This window comes from Drosophila sechellia, chromosome 2R, assembly GCF_004382195.2.
Source record: "Drosophila sechellia strain sech25 chromosome 2R, ASM438219v1, whole genome shotgun sequence".
In the NCBI taxonomy this organism is placed as follows: Eukaryota; Metazoa; Arthropoda; class Insecta; order Diptera; family Drosophilidae; genus Drosophila; species Drosophila sechellia.
This window is the reverse complement of record NC_045950.1, coordinates 9,871,044-9,885,559: the sequence shown is the minus strand read 5'-3', so window position 1 is coordinate 9,885,559 and position 14,516 is coordinate 9,871,044. Positions and strand designations below refer to the sequence as shown.

The 14,516-nt window shown below is 45.1% G+C and overlaps 1 protein-coding gene across 1 annotated transcript; it reads right to left on the bottom strand.

Annotated features, from left to right (window-relative positions):
- Positions 1-8,222: 8,222 nt before the first annotated feature.
- Positions 8,223-13,066, bottom strand: LOC6609043. Its single transcript, XM_002033710.2, has 5 exons — positions 12,824-13,066; positions 11,556-11,784; positions 11,358-11,500; positions 10,400-11,237; positions 8,223-10,339 (listed from the first exon to the last, which is right to left on the bottom strand). The coding sequence occupies exons 2-5, from the start codon at positions 11,778-11,780 to the stop codon at positions 8,270-8,272; spliced, it is 3,276 nt and encodes a 1,091-aa protein (XP_002033746.1). The 5' UTR covers positions 11,781-11,784; positions 12,824-13,066; the 3' UTR covers positions 8,223-8,269.
- Positions 13,067-14,516: the final 1,450 nt, after the last annotated feature.

The following is a 14,516-nucleotide window of genomic DNA, read 5'->3' as shown; positions in this document are numbered from 1 at the left end:
CTGTATAAGTACTAAGTATGTAACTGAGAAATTCAAATCCAATTGCAAACAGAACAAATTAAAATCTTATAGGAGTATTTGCAATATCCAAGTACCCATAGTTTTTCCCAGTGCAGCTTCCAAGCAGATGAGCCGCTGCCCCTTCCTCCCGAGCTGAACTCATGTCCGGACTGAAACTGGGCTCCTGTTTAGGGAAGCTGCTATCTGGGAGCGACAATTCCTACCGAAACTGTTAGTTTATGAGCGGGAATGCCAGTCAAGAGCCCCACATCCACGTTGGTCTAGGTGAATTATGTTAATTGAGATTCGGTGGCTGATAGTCCGAGCAGGACCCAGCTGCAGCTGGCTCCCGACTCGATTGAACTGCCTTTAAGACATTGACCAGGCCAAGACTGGCCGTATTTCAGGGCTTATCTGGGCTGAGATGCACATAAAAATCGAGAACCAGTCGAACGGAGATAAGAAGGCCAGGAAGAGTTGTCCTGGCAAATGCAAAATGGGTAATGGGTAATGGGAAATGGGTAATCTGTGGACTGGGTTCGACTGGGCCAGGCCCAAATGCATAAATTTTCACAGCCGAAGATTTCTTTATGGCCGAAACTAAATGATTGGAGCAGAGGGCTTTCGTTAAATAAGGAAAGTATAGCCGAAATAAATGCGGTGCATTTTATTTGTATTTCCCCCATTTTCCTGTTAATGACTCTGTTCGGAGCGTTTTCAGGGGTTTTCAATAAAAACCCAAATGGAGATGAGCTGGAAGACGAGAGCTGAGAGTCGAGAGACCAAATGCGACCCGTATGAAGTCAACTGAAAACTCATTTAAGGCTCCATTTCACAATGTGAAAATGGCAGTGGAGGAAACTGGGCAGAAAGGGGGCTTTTTCTATCCCTGACAATGTCGAAGAATGGAGAATCGTTTGAACATTGCCTCTTCGAGACAATTTGCCACTTTAATTGCCTCAATTTTTTGCCCATTTTTAAGTCAAATTCACTCGACTTGGCTTGCAACCGTCCTTTCCTCTTGCCGCACTCTGTTGTTATCGTTGTTGTTATTGCTGTTGCGGTCGAAGTTGGCCAAAAGGGTGTCATTTGTGTGTGTGTGTTGGCCTCATGTGTCGTTCCATTATTGTCTGTGTCCTCCGATTCGCACTAAAATGCTTGGTAATTGCAAACAATTTGATATTAAGTACGATTTCTAATTGTTCGAATGATTGCTTTTCAGAAATCACAGGCACAGAAGGAAAACTAAGAGATTTTATGGGAAATATTTAACAACAATTCATGATTTAATGGGCCAAATTGTCACTTGCTTGTTAGGTTCATTAATAACTTTATTTATTCCTCGGGCGAAGTCCACTACATGGCCAAATCCTCTCCAAGTTGGCTGGAAATTAATTAGCCAATGGCCAAATGATAAATATAGAGTGGCCCCGTGGCTAATCAAATGCGGATACAATAAACCAAAATCACTCAGTGGCCACTGACCATATAATTAATTAAACTTTTATCATCACCAGTCACTGGGGTAGAATGGAACCCAGTTGAGCTCGGCCATTTAATTTGCTTTAATGGCAAATCCTTGTTTCTGGCGACCGGGATTCAGAAGGCGGTCCAAGAACGAGAACCCGAATCCGAATCCAAATTCCGAAATCTTTTAATGCCGCACACAAAATGGCAGCCGCAAAACGACAAAACTAAAATATCACTCATACGCCACCGAACCCAACGCAACCCCCCATTTTGGCCTGGTCCAAGGCAGATTTATGCGCGTGCTGCATTCCATCTCCAACTCCCAGAGAGATGTCTTTCGCCCGGCTTCTAATCTAAATCTGCATGTCAACTCGAAGACCGCATAAATCACAAAATAATCCCAAAGTAAAATACCGAATCCAAATGGCCAGCTGCCTTCGTACCGACCACCCCGCCCCCCCTTTGCTATCGGATGTGGGCGTGGTTGGGCGCCGGAGGGCGTGGCAAGTGTTTTGGGCTCACATTAACTTCAATTGTCTTTTGTCTGCGACCACGCCTACAATTTGGCCGGGGTTCTTGTAAATTCGCCTCGACAACTCGAGGAATGGGCCCAAAATGTGATTTTGGCTTTTATTTGTGGGGACTTCGCACACGACTTTTCATACCTCACCACCTAGCCCCATTGCGATCGGCGGTGAAGTGTAATCCAACTGAATCACATGCAATTTTATTTAAAATTGTTAAATCGCCGCTTCCTACTCGCACCATCGATGCGGTAAAACATGGTGCAATATACACTGTTTGGGGGCAAGGAATTGCCGACTTTGGTGGATGGACAGATAATAATCTTTGTGGGGCTTCTGGCCCTTTATATTTTTTTATTTTTTTTTTTTTAATCTTATACCTGTATAAAGCCATATTCATTTATTTTAGGATCCACGCAATTTGCGCTAGACCTTTTATTTTTTTGTATTAGCTGAGCAAATAAAGTGGATTTTTAACCCAAAGCTCAAATAATAGGTCATATGTTTCTTAGGATAAATAAAATGGGTAAGTTTTAAAAACATATTAATATAAAAATTAATTTTAAGAATAAATAATATGATTATGTTAAAACTAAAATTAGAAATGTTACACAGCTAATCAATAAATAGTTACAGCATTTGTTTAAAATGGTCTTTAATATATGTTTGGTTTCATACGTTAATTTTCCATATGAGCTTGATCAATAATGATGTTATTTTTAAGTTGAATATATATTACACTGGTTATTATAGGATTACTTCCCCAATCTAGTGTATTTAAGTGTCTGCAATGTCGTAATTTGTCATTAGTCAACTGGAGTGGTAAAGGTTCGCAGTGATTTTCTTTATCATTTGCGGTCCTCGGGCATTGTACAATGTGCCGTCTGTCGCCTGGGTGGGATTTGGTTCTGGTTTTGGGATTGAGCTGGGGCTGGAGCTGAATCTGAACCTGAATCCGAGTCTGGATCTGGGCTAGGATTTGCGACGAACCCAAACAAACGGCCAATGCAGCTAATGCTGATTTCATTTGTTGTGCTCTCTGCTGGCAGGGTGGCAAATGTTGTAAATGAGACTGCGACAAAATCATCAGACAAAGGCGGCAGTGGAACAAAGCCCTGTGCTCCCTATACACGAATAAATATCCGTATATATATATTGTAAAAAGCTGTTAACGAGACCCAGAAAAGGGGGCAAAAAAAAAGGTATACGGCCTGAAAAACAAAGGGCCCCACAAAAGGACAAAAAAGTTACAGAAAGGGGAGCGGTGGCTGGGTGATAACCCCCTTTCAGCCTCAATTGAAATAATTAAGTGTCAAAATGGCGCCCACTCACATGGAGTGGGTCGTCCGGGAATTGGTCGGAAATGGAAAAGATTTTTCGTGAAAAGTGCTTGGCAGAAGTAAAGCCGGGCTTTTCTGCGCACCAACGCTATTCGGCGACGTAAAGTGTAAACAGTTTAAAGCAATTGCTGGCACGGAGTGGAGTCGGAGCTGGAGCTGAAGTTCTTGCCGGGATTAGGGGAGCACTGCACTTGACACGCCCGACTTGAGAAGGGTCGTTAAATACTTAACTATTGCGTGAGTCGTTTGGGGTTTTCGGCGCACAAAGAATATTATTCTGGTAATGAGAATCCAGATAATGCCATCCGAAGAAGTTGCGGAGTTGGGGGAAATTAAGTTAGGATTTAAGTCGCGGAGAAATCGTAAAGTGAATTAGTGGCAGTGATGCTGCTTTTAAGTTTTCCGCACAGATGTGTTCCACTAGCAAAGTTTAATGTGAATGCATTGAATTTACGGGGGATATCTTAATATCAATTGCTTACAATTTATTTAATGAATTTAATACTAAGGATAGGATGATTATCTCATACAATTTTAGTAGCTTATCGGTTTAAGTTAAATGTTCTCAACCCTTCTGTAGTGGCGACTTCCTTGTGCGTGAGCACAATTATTCAATATTTCCTCAGAACGGCATCTTTGGCCGAGATTTCGCAATCTAAATAATTTGCCACAAGCAAACAAGCACTCCACTCTTATGGTACAAAATAAACACTTGGATGTAGTCCCCTTTGCCTCTGTCGAACACGAAAACTTTGCCAATATACTGACAGCAGTTCCAGTTGCCAGTTTGCCGTTTGCAGTTTGCAGTTCACAGTTTGCAGTTTTCAGCTTTCAGTGGGGAACGGCGTTCCCGGAAACTAATACCCCTCCCTGCAACCAAACAACCTGTGCTGACCGCACGCATGCTAAAAGTGTGGTCGTGCCACCACCCAATAGGTGGAGTGTTGGTGGTTGGCGATGCTCCGGTGACTTTGTGGCCCCGCAAAAGTTCCGTCCCGGAGTTTCTTGTTGTTGTTGTTGTCGGCCGTTGTTTTTGACAGAAAATTGCTGGAAAACCTGTGCGGAGAAGCTCCTGCTGAGAGCCAAGAAGCCGAGAAGCCAAGGAACCAGAAGCAGAAGCTGAAACAGAACCACTTCTCTGGGCCGCAACGCAGTTATGCAATCACAAAGTTGCTGCCATCGTCTTTGCCACTGATTGAAATTCCTTGGCCAGCTTTACGTTGGCCGCCTATAATCATTTTCAGCATCATCCTGGCAAAAGGGGATCACAACTTGAACCAGGATAGTTTGCAGCCCAGTTGTGATTATTATTATTATTATCAAAATCAGAAGCTCCGGCTGCATCGCAGCTGGATGTCCGTCATCTGCAACCAATATTGTCAGTGGCCAGATATTTATCTTCAGCTTCATAATATACCCTTAAGATATGTACACATATTAGGTTTTATGTACTTAGTCAATATTTTAATGTATTTTTTAATGAAACTACTTAAAAACTCTTATACATTCAGGAATTTGTTTGTATATATCCCTTTATAGCTTAAGACGCATATACATTTGCAAGGGTATTAGTGTTTCTACTCTCTCAAGAAAACCATAAACCTTGCTCTAATTATTGTTGTTGCTGCCAATACAATAAAGTCTGCTGCTCCTGAGTTTTCTCCCACAGAATGGCCAATATTTTGCTTCTGCATTTATATCAGCATTGCAATTGAGGTTTTTGATTAGTTTTTACTTCCTCATTGCAATGGGGAGCCATTGATTGCGTATTCTTATTGTTGCCGAGTTGGGAGCGGGCTCGGAATGAAATCATATCCCTTTTAATATCTCTAGGATCTGCTGGATCCCCTTCAATGCAGGATTAGGGTGAAAAAGGTAATGATAATAAGCAGAGCAACGCATGGGGGAAACTCCTTAGTAGGTATGTGATGTATTTTAATATGGCAAAGAAAACTTTTAAATTAAGTGGAAGGGAATAAGAAAAGGTTAGCAAACATACCTAATATTGTAATTTTAAAAAATATTATTTTTTTTTTATTTGACACGCTGAATATAGTTACATACATTTTGTAAAAATTAATGTAATCTTACTACCTATTTACATGCGATGTAGTTTTATGTGTTGAATACTTTTGGGCCTTTCATTTTTAAAGTGCTCCTTGGGAACTGTTAACAAATTTATGTTTATTTTTTTAACTTTATAACGTAACAAAGTCTTGTTTGATTTGCCATTTCAGTTGCTTTTCTTTATCTTAGATTTTCCCTGTTTAGTTTTCCCAATGCCGCGAAGTTATGACTGTTTGGCTTGTAAGTACGTGCTGGCGACTTGCTCATTTTTCTGATTGAATAGATTTTCAGCTGGTTTCCTGTTTGTTTGCGTTTGTCGCCTGGTAAGTGCTAGAATATACTTTCTTTTTGTTGGCCTGCCATTGGCACGTCAAAATCCCAGTCTAGACGAAGTGGGGGCGCAAATATTTGCCAGTCCTTTAACTGCACCTGTTTGCTGTTTTTTAAGGGGGATTGATTTGCCAGCCGCAGGTATTTGCGCCCATTAGCGGGTTTGGCGACATGGAAACTAACCCTTGTCAAGCGAAGAATGCGTTTTTAAACTGGCTTTTAACAGAAGGATTGGGGATTGGGCAAATTAACCAAGTGGTTCCATCAAAGTAAATATAGCAGTGAAACCATTTATTTTCGGGGATTCTCTTGCACTTCCAGCGTGCAATTCCAATGTAATTTATTCGTTCCTTATCTTTTTTCCAGCCAGAGATTCCCGCCAGAGTTTCCTCAAATGCATCCCCTTCATCTCGCCTTATCTTTGTGTGCTTTTGACACTTTTGCGTTCATTTTTGTGTGACAAGTTTTCTGTGGTTCAGTGGGGCCACTTTACGGCATGTCAGCTTCATCTGCACCACCTACTCCCGCCACACCCGCTCTACAATTTTTTTTTTTATGTTGGCCAAGGGGTGGCGGCCTATTTCACACTTTTATAGAAAATTTTTGCCAATTGTCTGGCGACGTTTTCCTGTTTTTTTTTTTTACTGTTCAGCTCGCTTCGGGTTTCCCCGCTCGTTGCGGAAGTTTGCGCAATTTCCAAAGCGGAAATGCAATTTTCGGTTCAGCTGCATTTGTCTCGCACTGCCACGCCCCCTGCCCGCGGTCCGCCGCCAACTTGGGCGGCTTGCCAACACATCGTATATCAAATGCAGAGTTGGCAGCCCCTGACAATGACATGCAGCGAGCAAACGTTCAGCCATTCCAAACTCAAACCCAAAAGGCCGACAGCTTTTTGGGGACAGTCGGGCAAGTGCAGGGGGGCGGTGGGAAATCCCCCAATAGGTGGGGCTTTCGAAGGCCGCCAAAAAAAAAAACGAAGGAAAATGGGCAAACTCCTGAAAATACCCGAAATCGGTCGTTGTTGTAGCATGTGTCACGCCTTTTGTGGCCAGAACGGAGAATATATTTCACACGCTTTTTGCTCGTTTTGCGCCAAAGCTCTTTGTGCCGAAAGTACTTTTATTTATTTGCATATAAATTATTCAATTGTTCCCTGGCTTATCTTTCTTGTCGGCTGGCTTCGTTCTCGTCCTGTGACCCAAAACCTTGCCCCCAGCGGGGAGTCTATCAAAGAATGCATTTGCAATTGCATTCGCAATTGATTTTTGATATCTGTGGGCGTGGCACTGAACAATTTTTGATTTACGATACTGAATTTGGCTCAAGTTGGCCAGAATGTACAATTGGCATGGTTTAAAGTGAGTTCGATTTGCTGTTGGTTAATTTGCATTTAAGAATTTTGCTGACCTCACTTATTTGAGATTTATGGACCAGTAATTTAAATAAACATTTATTGAATATATTTGTATATCTGTATTGTATACCAGGCTTAAATTGAGGTTAACTTGCGAACAACGTGAACATTTTAAATTTTTAATGAAATTGAATTTGAAACGGCATTAGCCAAGATCATGATCTACCCAATACAGTTTTAGTGGGTCTCTTTCCTGGCTCCTCGAAGCTTCCGATGGCCTATCGGGTTCTGGTTTCCGTTTCCGTTCGACACGTGTGCTTAACTGTTTGTCGGCACGCCCATTCCCACCGCCCACCAAATGTCAAATGTCAACTGCAGCCGCGCAGTTCGCAATTCGCAGTTAGCAAAAAATAAAAAAACGTGCTCTTTGACTGGCTGTGCAAACATTTGCAAGACTGTTATTTTTTTGCCTTCAGAAAACACGCTTCAATAACATTCAAAACTCGAGACGTGCGAGGCCTTGGCTTGTCACCGAAGAATACTCGTATCTCCTAATATCTGCTGGGCGCTACATGTGTTGTAAATTTATGAGCTGTCATATAAATCTTTGCACTTGGGCACCCTTATGCGATACGTGTGTGCCCCGAATTGGAGGGGCGTGGCGCCTGTTTGAGGGCTGATAAGAAATGGGGGATACTGGAGGAACCCTTTTACGCTCATAAATGGGGGCATTTTTCATTTGCATGCACGTTACTTGAGGAAATTCATAATTTTTATGCCTGGCCTAAGCCCATCTAATTGGGTACAGTCTCGTCACCGGGACTTAATGCCAGGGTTGTCACTCTCATTTGTTTAATTAATATTGCCCGCGAGCTAAGCATTTGCTTGCCGACTGCCACATGTGCACTTTTCTTTGGGGCTTGTCAGCAATTTGCAAAGTGCTGCGTGGTCTGAGATTTTCCCCCTTTACAAATCCAAGAAGTAGCACTTTAAAATAAAAGTTTAAATGAATATGTAAATATTGAAGCTTATATATAATTTAGCAATTGAATACCTTCTGTAATGTTTTGTAAAGTTAATATAATTTTATTAAATGCTTTGCTTTAAATATAAATAGATAATATTTACTATAGCATTATATTTTGGCACGCTTTTTCTTCGCTCTCCCTGCTTCAATTTCAATTTCACTGCGTCTCCGATTGTTCGGCCTGCTTGAGGGGATTGCCCTTGTCATCGATCTCCATGGACGGCACCAAAGGGGGCTTGAATCCGTACTCCAGCTGAAGATTGCGCCCGAAGTCGGGACTGCGCTTCAGGGAGTGTCCGTTGCGCCATCGCTGGAACTCATCGAACTCGCTGGTGAGCGGGGAATCCCCAATGTCTGAGTTCGCAGATGCCGGCGCTGGAACGACGCCAATGTAGGACTTAATCATTTTGGTGGGAGCCGAGGCGGCGGCGGTGGCCAAATCGGCGGGAAGGGTATTATAGATGTATCGGGATCCCTGCAACCAAGGCGAACCCTGTGGCGGCGGTGGTGGTCGAAGGTCGAATTTCATGTCAGCCAAACTGAAGGTGGCGACCTTGGGCGCCTCTCCCCTCACCGGTTTCACCAGTTGCTTGATGGCCGCCACCGGCTTGCTCAACTTGACCGCTTTGGGTGATTGTGGGATGGGGGTTTTGGCGGTGAACTGTGGCAGCAACTTCTTTAGCATCCGTGTGTAGTAGTTCTGCAACACCTTCGGTGGAATGTGGGCAACTGAGTGGGTCCAGGGCGTTAGGGAATTGGGGTGGGAAAAGTGGGGAAATGACAGCGAGGAGTGTCCCGGCGGCATGGGCATGTGAATGGCTACGGGTACATGTATCGGAATAGCCATCGGACGGTCCACAAACTTCTCCACAATCTTCTCGACATGCACAGGCTTCTCCACAATGCGCTCCACCTCCACGGGTACATGCTTCTCGACAATTTTCTCCACCACCCTCTCCACGGGATATGGAACGGGATGTTCGACAATGGTCTCCACTGGATAGGGACGATCCACATAGTGCTCCACGTGGACAGGCACGGGCACAGGTTGAGGTACGGCATAGGGTATGGGTATGTGCTTCTCCACCACCTGTTTGACATGATGATCGTGGTCTTCGTGTTTTTCCACATGATATGACTGCAGTGATGGATGCTCATGATGCTCATGGTGCTCCAGATGATCTTGATGCAAGTGAGGCTCATGCTCCGGCTGAGGTTCATGATGGACTATGTGATGATCTTGATGAATCTGATGTACCTGGCGCTCCTGGTGTTGCTCTGGTTGCGTATACACTGGACCTGGGTGAACTTTTTGTCCGCTGTGACCTGGAGCTGTGTGTCCGGAATGATCTGTATCCAAATGGACAGAGGCATGCGAGACAGCGACTTCCTGGGGCGTACTATCGTACTCCACGTGAATAGGATTTTTAGCCAGAGATGCGTAACTCTTGGAAGGATCTGGTGCCTGCGAAAGGTGATTCTGCAGATATGGCTGGGGGTAAATGGTCTCGTGCTGCTCCACCAATCGGCCGTCCTTCTCCGTGATTAGCTTGTTGTGGATGTTCACGGACTTCTGAACCTCCACAAAGGTGTATGGACTGGACTTCTTTGGAGCTGGAGCATGTTGGATGATGGTCTGGGAGGGCTCGGCATGAGCCTCCGCAACGTAGTTATGGGGAGCCGGGTGATTCACTGTGATCTGGACACCTGGCTCAAGTGGCGTATGCGCAATGGGTGGTGCCGCCGAGGCGTGGGGTGGACTTGGAGTGTTTAAGGTCACAAACACCAGACTATTTGGAGTGGCGGAAACGGGTGTGGGACCTGCATAGCCGGAATATTGCTGTACATCGGGCGAGGGCGAGGATATGGCCTTGGTGTGCAGCAACTCCGACTGCTGCTGCGGCTTGCTCTGCTCTTGTGGAATCACCTGGCTGAGCTCCTGTTGGTAGGCCAACTGGGCAGCAGGCTTCACAAATTGGCCGGCGTAGTCTCCTTCCTTCGGCGTCCGTGGATTCGGGCGCTGGGGAGGATTCTGCACCTCGTAGTGGAAACTGCCCTTCGGGAGGGGTCCGTCGCCACTGCCCGAGACAATGGGATTGAAGCTCTTGAGGAATTGCCGTGATGGTGCCTCTTGACTGGGATGATGCTGCTGGAATCTCTGCTCACTGTGCGCCTGGAAGTGATCCAAGGCTTGTTGAGGAGGCTGCGACTGGGGCTCCTTGGGTGTCTGAAAATATGTGTAATATGCATATTATCACTAACGATTCATTCAACAATACAATCCTACCTTTGCCTCTGCCTGCTGAGGTTTTCCCTGTGGTCCGTCGTGTACGATGTGCACATTGATCTCCTGATCCTGACCTGGACCCTTTTGGTTGGCATAACTCTCGATGCCATTGAAAGTTGGAGCTGGTACTCTGTGTTGGTACGCCTCCCTGCCCACGTGGCGTGTCTCTGCAATCTGGTTGTCATTAATCTCCTGTCCTTCCTCCAGGTCCGGATCGTGTTCGCCCAGTATCACAATTGGAGAACTTTCTGCCGCCACCAGAGTCTCATTGTCATCGCCCTCCGGCTGGAGCAGCACACTGGGCAGCACTGGAGCCGCCACAGCAGCTCGATTGATCCTGAGCAGCTCATCTCGGGAAATGTGATTACTGCCATCTCTGAACCCCGGATCCCTAATCTGCTCCACCACTATCTCCGTGTGACCTGGTCCCAATTCTCGGCGGTATTCCTTCGTCACGGTGGTTTGGTAACTGTAGTAGGTGGCATTCGGGGCTGGAGGCTCTGTTTGCTTTTCAGTGCTGGCTGCCTCCGTGGTGCTAACCACATCCACCACTGTGGGCCGTACCACCGCCTTATTCGTGGTCGTGGACGTGGTGGTGGATGATTCTGTATTGCCACTAAATCGGAAAATGTCCGAGAATCCCTTGGGGAACAGATTGGACAGCACCTCATTCACGGTTTCCGTTCGCGAGCGGGTCACTGTCTGCTCAATGGGTCTTTGTCGACGAGCCACTTCCACTGGCAGCTCATCGTTTATCTCAAACTGGATGTAGCCATGTCCATTGGTGGGACTGTCCGAATCTTTGGGAGGCAGAACAGTGGGCAGAAAGCCAGGAACACTGGGAGCAGGGAGAAGAGATTACTATTCAATTTTATTTTTAAAAAAGGGTTTTACAACGAAGATAACCATCTTGTTATTTATAATTATTTGAATTTTTACCCCTTGATTGTTGACTTACCCGACGAACTCTGTTTCGGTTTCTGTTTCTATAGCCGGTGCTTCCCGTTCCCTCTCCAGTTCCGGATCCTTGCGCACTTCGTCGGCCAAGTTTGGACCTTCGATGACCTCGCGGATGAGTTGCCCGGCTGGCTGCTTATTAAGCTGTCAAAAGCGACGCTCATTGCCTGTCAAAATCTTTCACTAAACTCGGACTTACCTCCTTGCCGCTGCTGTCACTCTGGGCTTCAGTGGCCGCTGCGTCCACCGTGAAATTCTGGGGGAGATCGCCGGGGGCAGAGACTGCTGCTGACGATGGGGGTCTTGATGAGAATGTAAGGATGGGGGGCTCATCCGAGAGGGCCGGCTGGACGATGATGGCCAAGAGACAGCAGAGCGTGGCTGCCGCCGTTAGCAGATGTCGTTGGTGGCTGTGGGGCCACATGGAGCTATTACGGAAATGGCCAAAAGCAGAAAGAGTTAGCTGGAAGTTGTTGGGCTTTTTGGCGTGCGAATGGTGGTGGTGTGAATAACCCCGGCGACCACGACAAATTCCAAGCGACAAATGGAGGAGTCGTCAAGCCTGTTTGGGCCCGCTCCAAAGGCCATCCAGCCTGCACTTGAAACCAAGCCACTCGAATCCACTGCTCTCCACAGCACTCCACTCCACTCCTGACTACTATGGCCACTCACTTGTCGGGCTGTTTGATTTTAACCGATACGTCGCTGGATGATGATTTTTCCTAAGTGGCTGCCAAGGCAGGCACTTTGGCGCTCCTCTTTCTCCATTGCTTTAAAAGAGATTTTCCCTAAAACGTTCGTCGTTTTTCCTGCCAAGTTGTTGAACTTGGCGCTGCGTTTGCGCTTGGGGCTTATGTCATTGCTACTGGCAACGTAATGAATTATTAATTAACCCCCCCAAAAACCCCATTGAAACCCCCTCCTCCCCCACCCCTGCAACCACGCATTTAATTTGGAAAATTGAAATTGATGGCGTTTAAAATGGTTCGTACGGGTTTTCACATAGTTTGGCCACTGCGCCTGTATTTTGATAGGCATTAAATATGCATGCCAAAACATATTTCACCTGCAATATTCATGGCTAAGTGGCCCGTGGCGCTTTGCAGCCGGTCCAGACTGTCTTGTTGGCCAAATAGCACAAGAAAGTGGAGCTTTCAGTAGGGAAATTGTGGCTTTAATTGGGCATGGATAACGATCTGAACGTAGCTATTAAACGGGAGACATTTCGTATGCATATGTGTTCATAAGTGCGCCTAAGTCCTTTCGATTGCCAATAAATGTAAGGCACCATTGATGATGATGGTGTCCATACAAGTCCTTTGCATTAAATCACAAGCAAATTGCATTCGTTACTAACTCAATTTGCACATTGAAATTATTCTTGCTCTACGCCCGCATCAGAGCAAATGCATTATAATTTGCGCAGCTAAATGGGCATTTAAAATATATTCCGCTTTTTGCATTTACCTGCATCCATTAAGTACTGCCCGATGGAATTTATATATTCGTGTTTTGTCGTAGGTTTTGTATGCGGCCAGGCCAAATGAAATGAAAACACTCAATTATTTATATTGATTGCCGCACAATTAAAACGCACTTATAATCACTTTTCTATTCGATTAAAACAATTGTAATTCTCCGCCGAGCTCTGCGATGGCACAAAAGTGTATTATTATTTTTCTATATATTTCACTTAATATATTTTTTGTTATTTCTTTTTTTTGGCGGGGAAATCGAACTCGATGCGATATCGGTTTTCAGGTGCTCATCTCGTGCGACCCTGCCAGTTGCGCGTGCGCGTTGCAAATGAAAGTGAAACCGTGGGGCACTGAGCATTTCGTTTTCTTTTCATCGTCGTGGGCTTGCAGCAATTTGCTGTCGTCGCCGCTGTTGCTGCTGCTGCTGCTGCTGCAACTGATGTTGCTGCTGCAGCGACTGATGTTGCTGCTGCGATCCTTAAAGTGTAGCACAAAACTTGTCCATCCAGCGATTGCGCAAGCGCCCCTGTCTTTTTTGCTCCTTCACGGCAATGACAATTTGGATTTTATGGCTTTCTACGACGGCGCAGCATTGACCCTGCCGAAAAATATATGCAAAAGAAAAAAAAAACTGGTAAGCGCGGGAAACTTTTAAAACTGGTTTTCGGCCTGGCAAATGCCAAAGGCATGTGGCTAAATCCGCTGTGAAAGCCCTTGTCGTGGCCTAAACGCCCTTTGCCACCACCTGCTTTTGGCTCGTTGACATAAATATCTTGCCGCATTTCCTTGCCCCATAACACCTGCAGCGCAATTATCGCATTCAGTTTAAACCTGTCGGTTCGATCACCTTCGAGCGCATTGTTTTCATACGCTTTTCCTTCGATTTTCCACCGGCGTGTTTTCATTAATTTTTAATGAGTTGCTGTTGTTGCTGTGCAGCGTTTGACGTTTTCGGCTGATTGATTAATGTGGATGCGGTTTTGCGGGCGGCGGCGCATCGGTTGACTTGTTTTTTTTTGTTTTATTTCTGTCTGATTTATTAAAATGCGTCTTTTTTATTAATGCTTTGGTAATTCATTTTATTTATTGCATATTTAATGATATCGTTTTTCTTTTGTTTCTTTTTGTTGTGCGCGCTTTGAAGATATTTATATTTTTTGTGGCGAAATTATGCGAGTCGAGGAATTGCATGAATTTAAATGGTCATTTGAACAGATCATTTAATTTTTGAATGGCAACCATTGCAGTAACTATTCCATTCAGTTAAGTATAAATTTAATTTACCAATTTATTGATTTATTGCATGTTTCACCCAGCATTACTTTTTTGTATTTGGCAAGATAACTACCAAAACAAATGTGGGGAAAGTGGGCGTTCTGGCAGAGCTAATGCCTCCATTACCCAAACATATAGATCCAGCGATCATTTTGGTGTGATTTATGCCATCCGTAATCGGCAAGCTTCTTTATCTGCGTGCATCTCATTAAGACATGTTGCATGCCCCATGCACACACATCTGACTTTCACCCATGAGGCTGGTGTGGAGAACTGGAAACTGTAACTTGTAGCAGAGATCACCATTTCGGTTGGCATTTCCTCCGGCCTTTTCCGCACCAAATCGCACCAAACCCCAGCGACAATTATGATGAAAAGCCGGGGGGGGGGGGGGGGGGGGGGGGGGA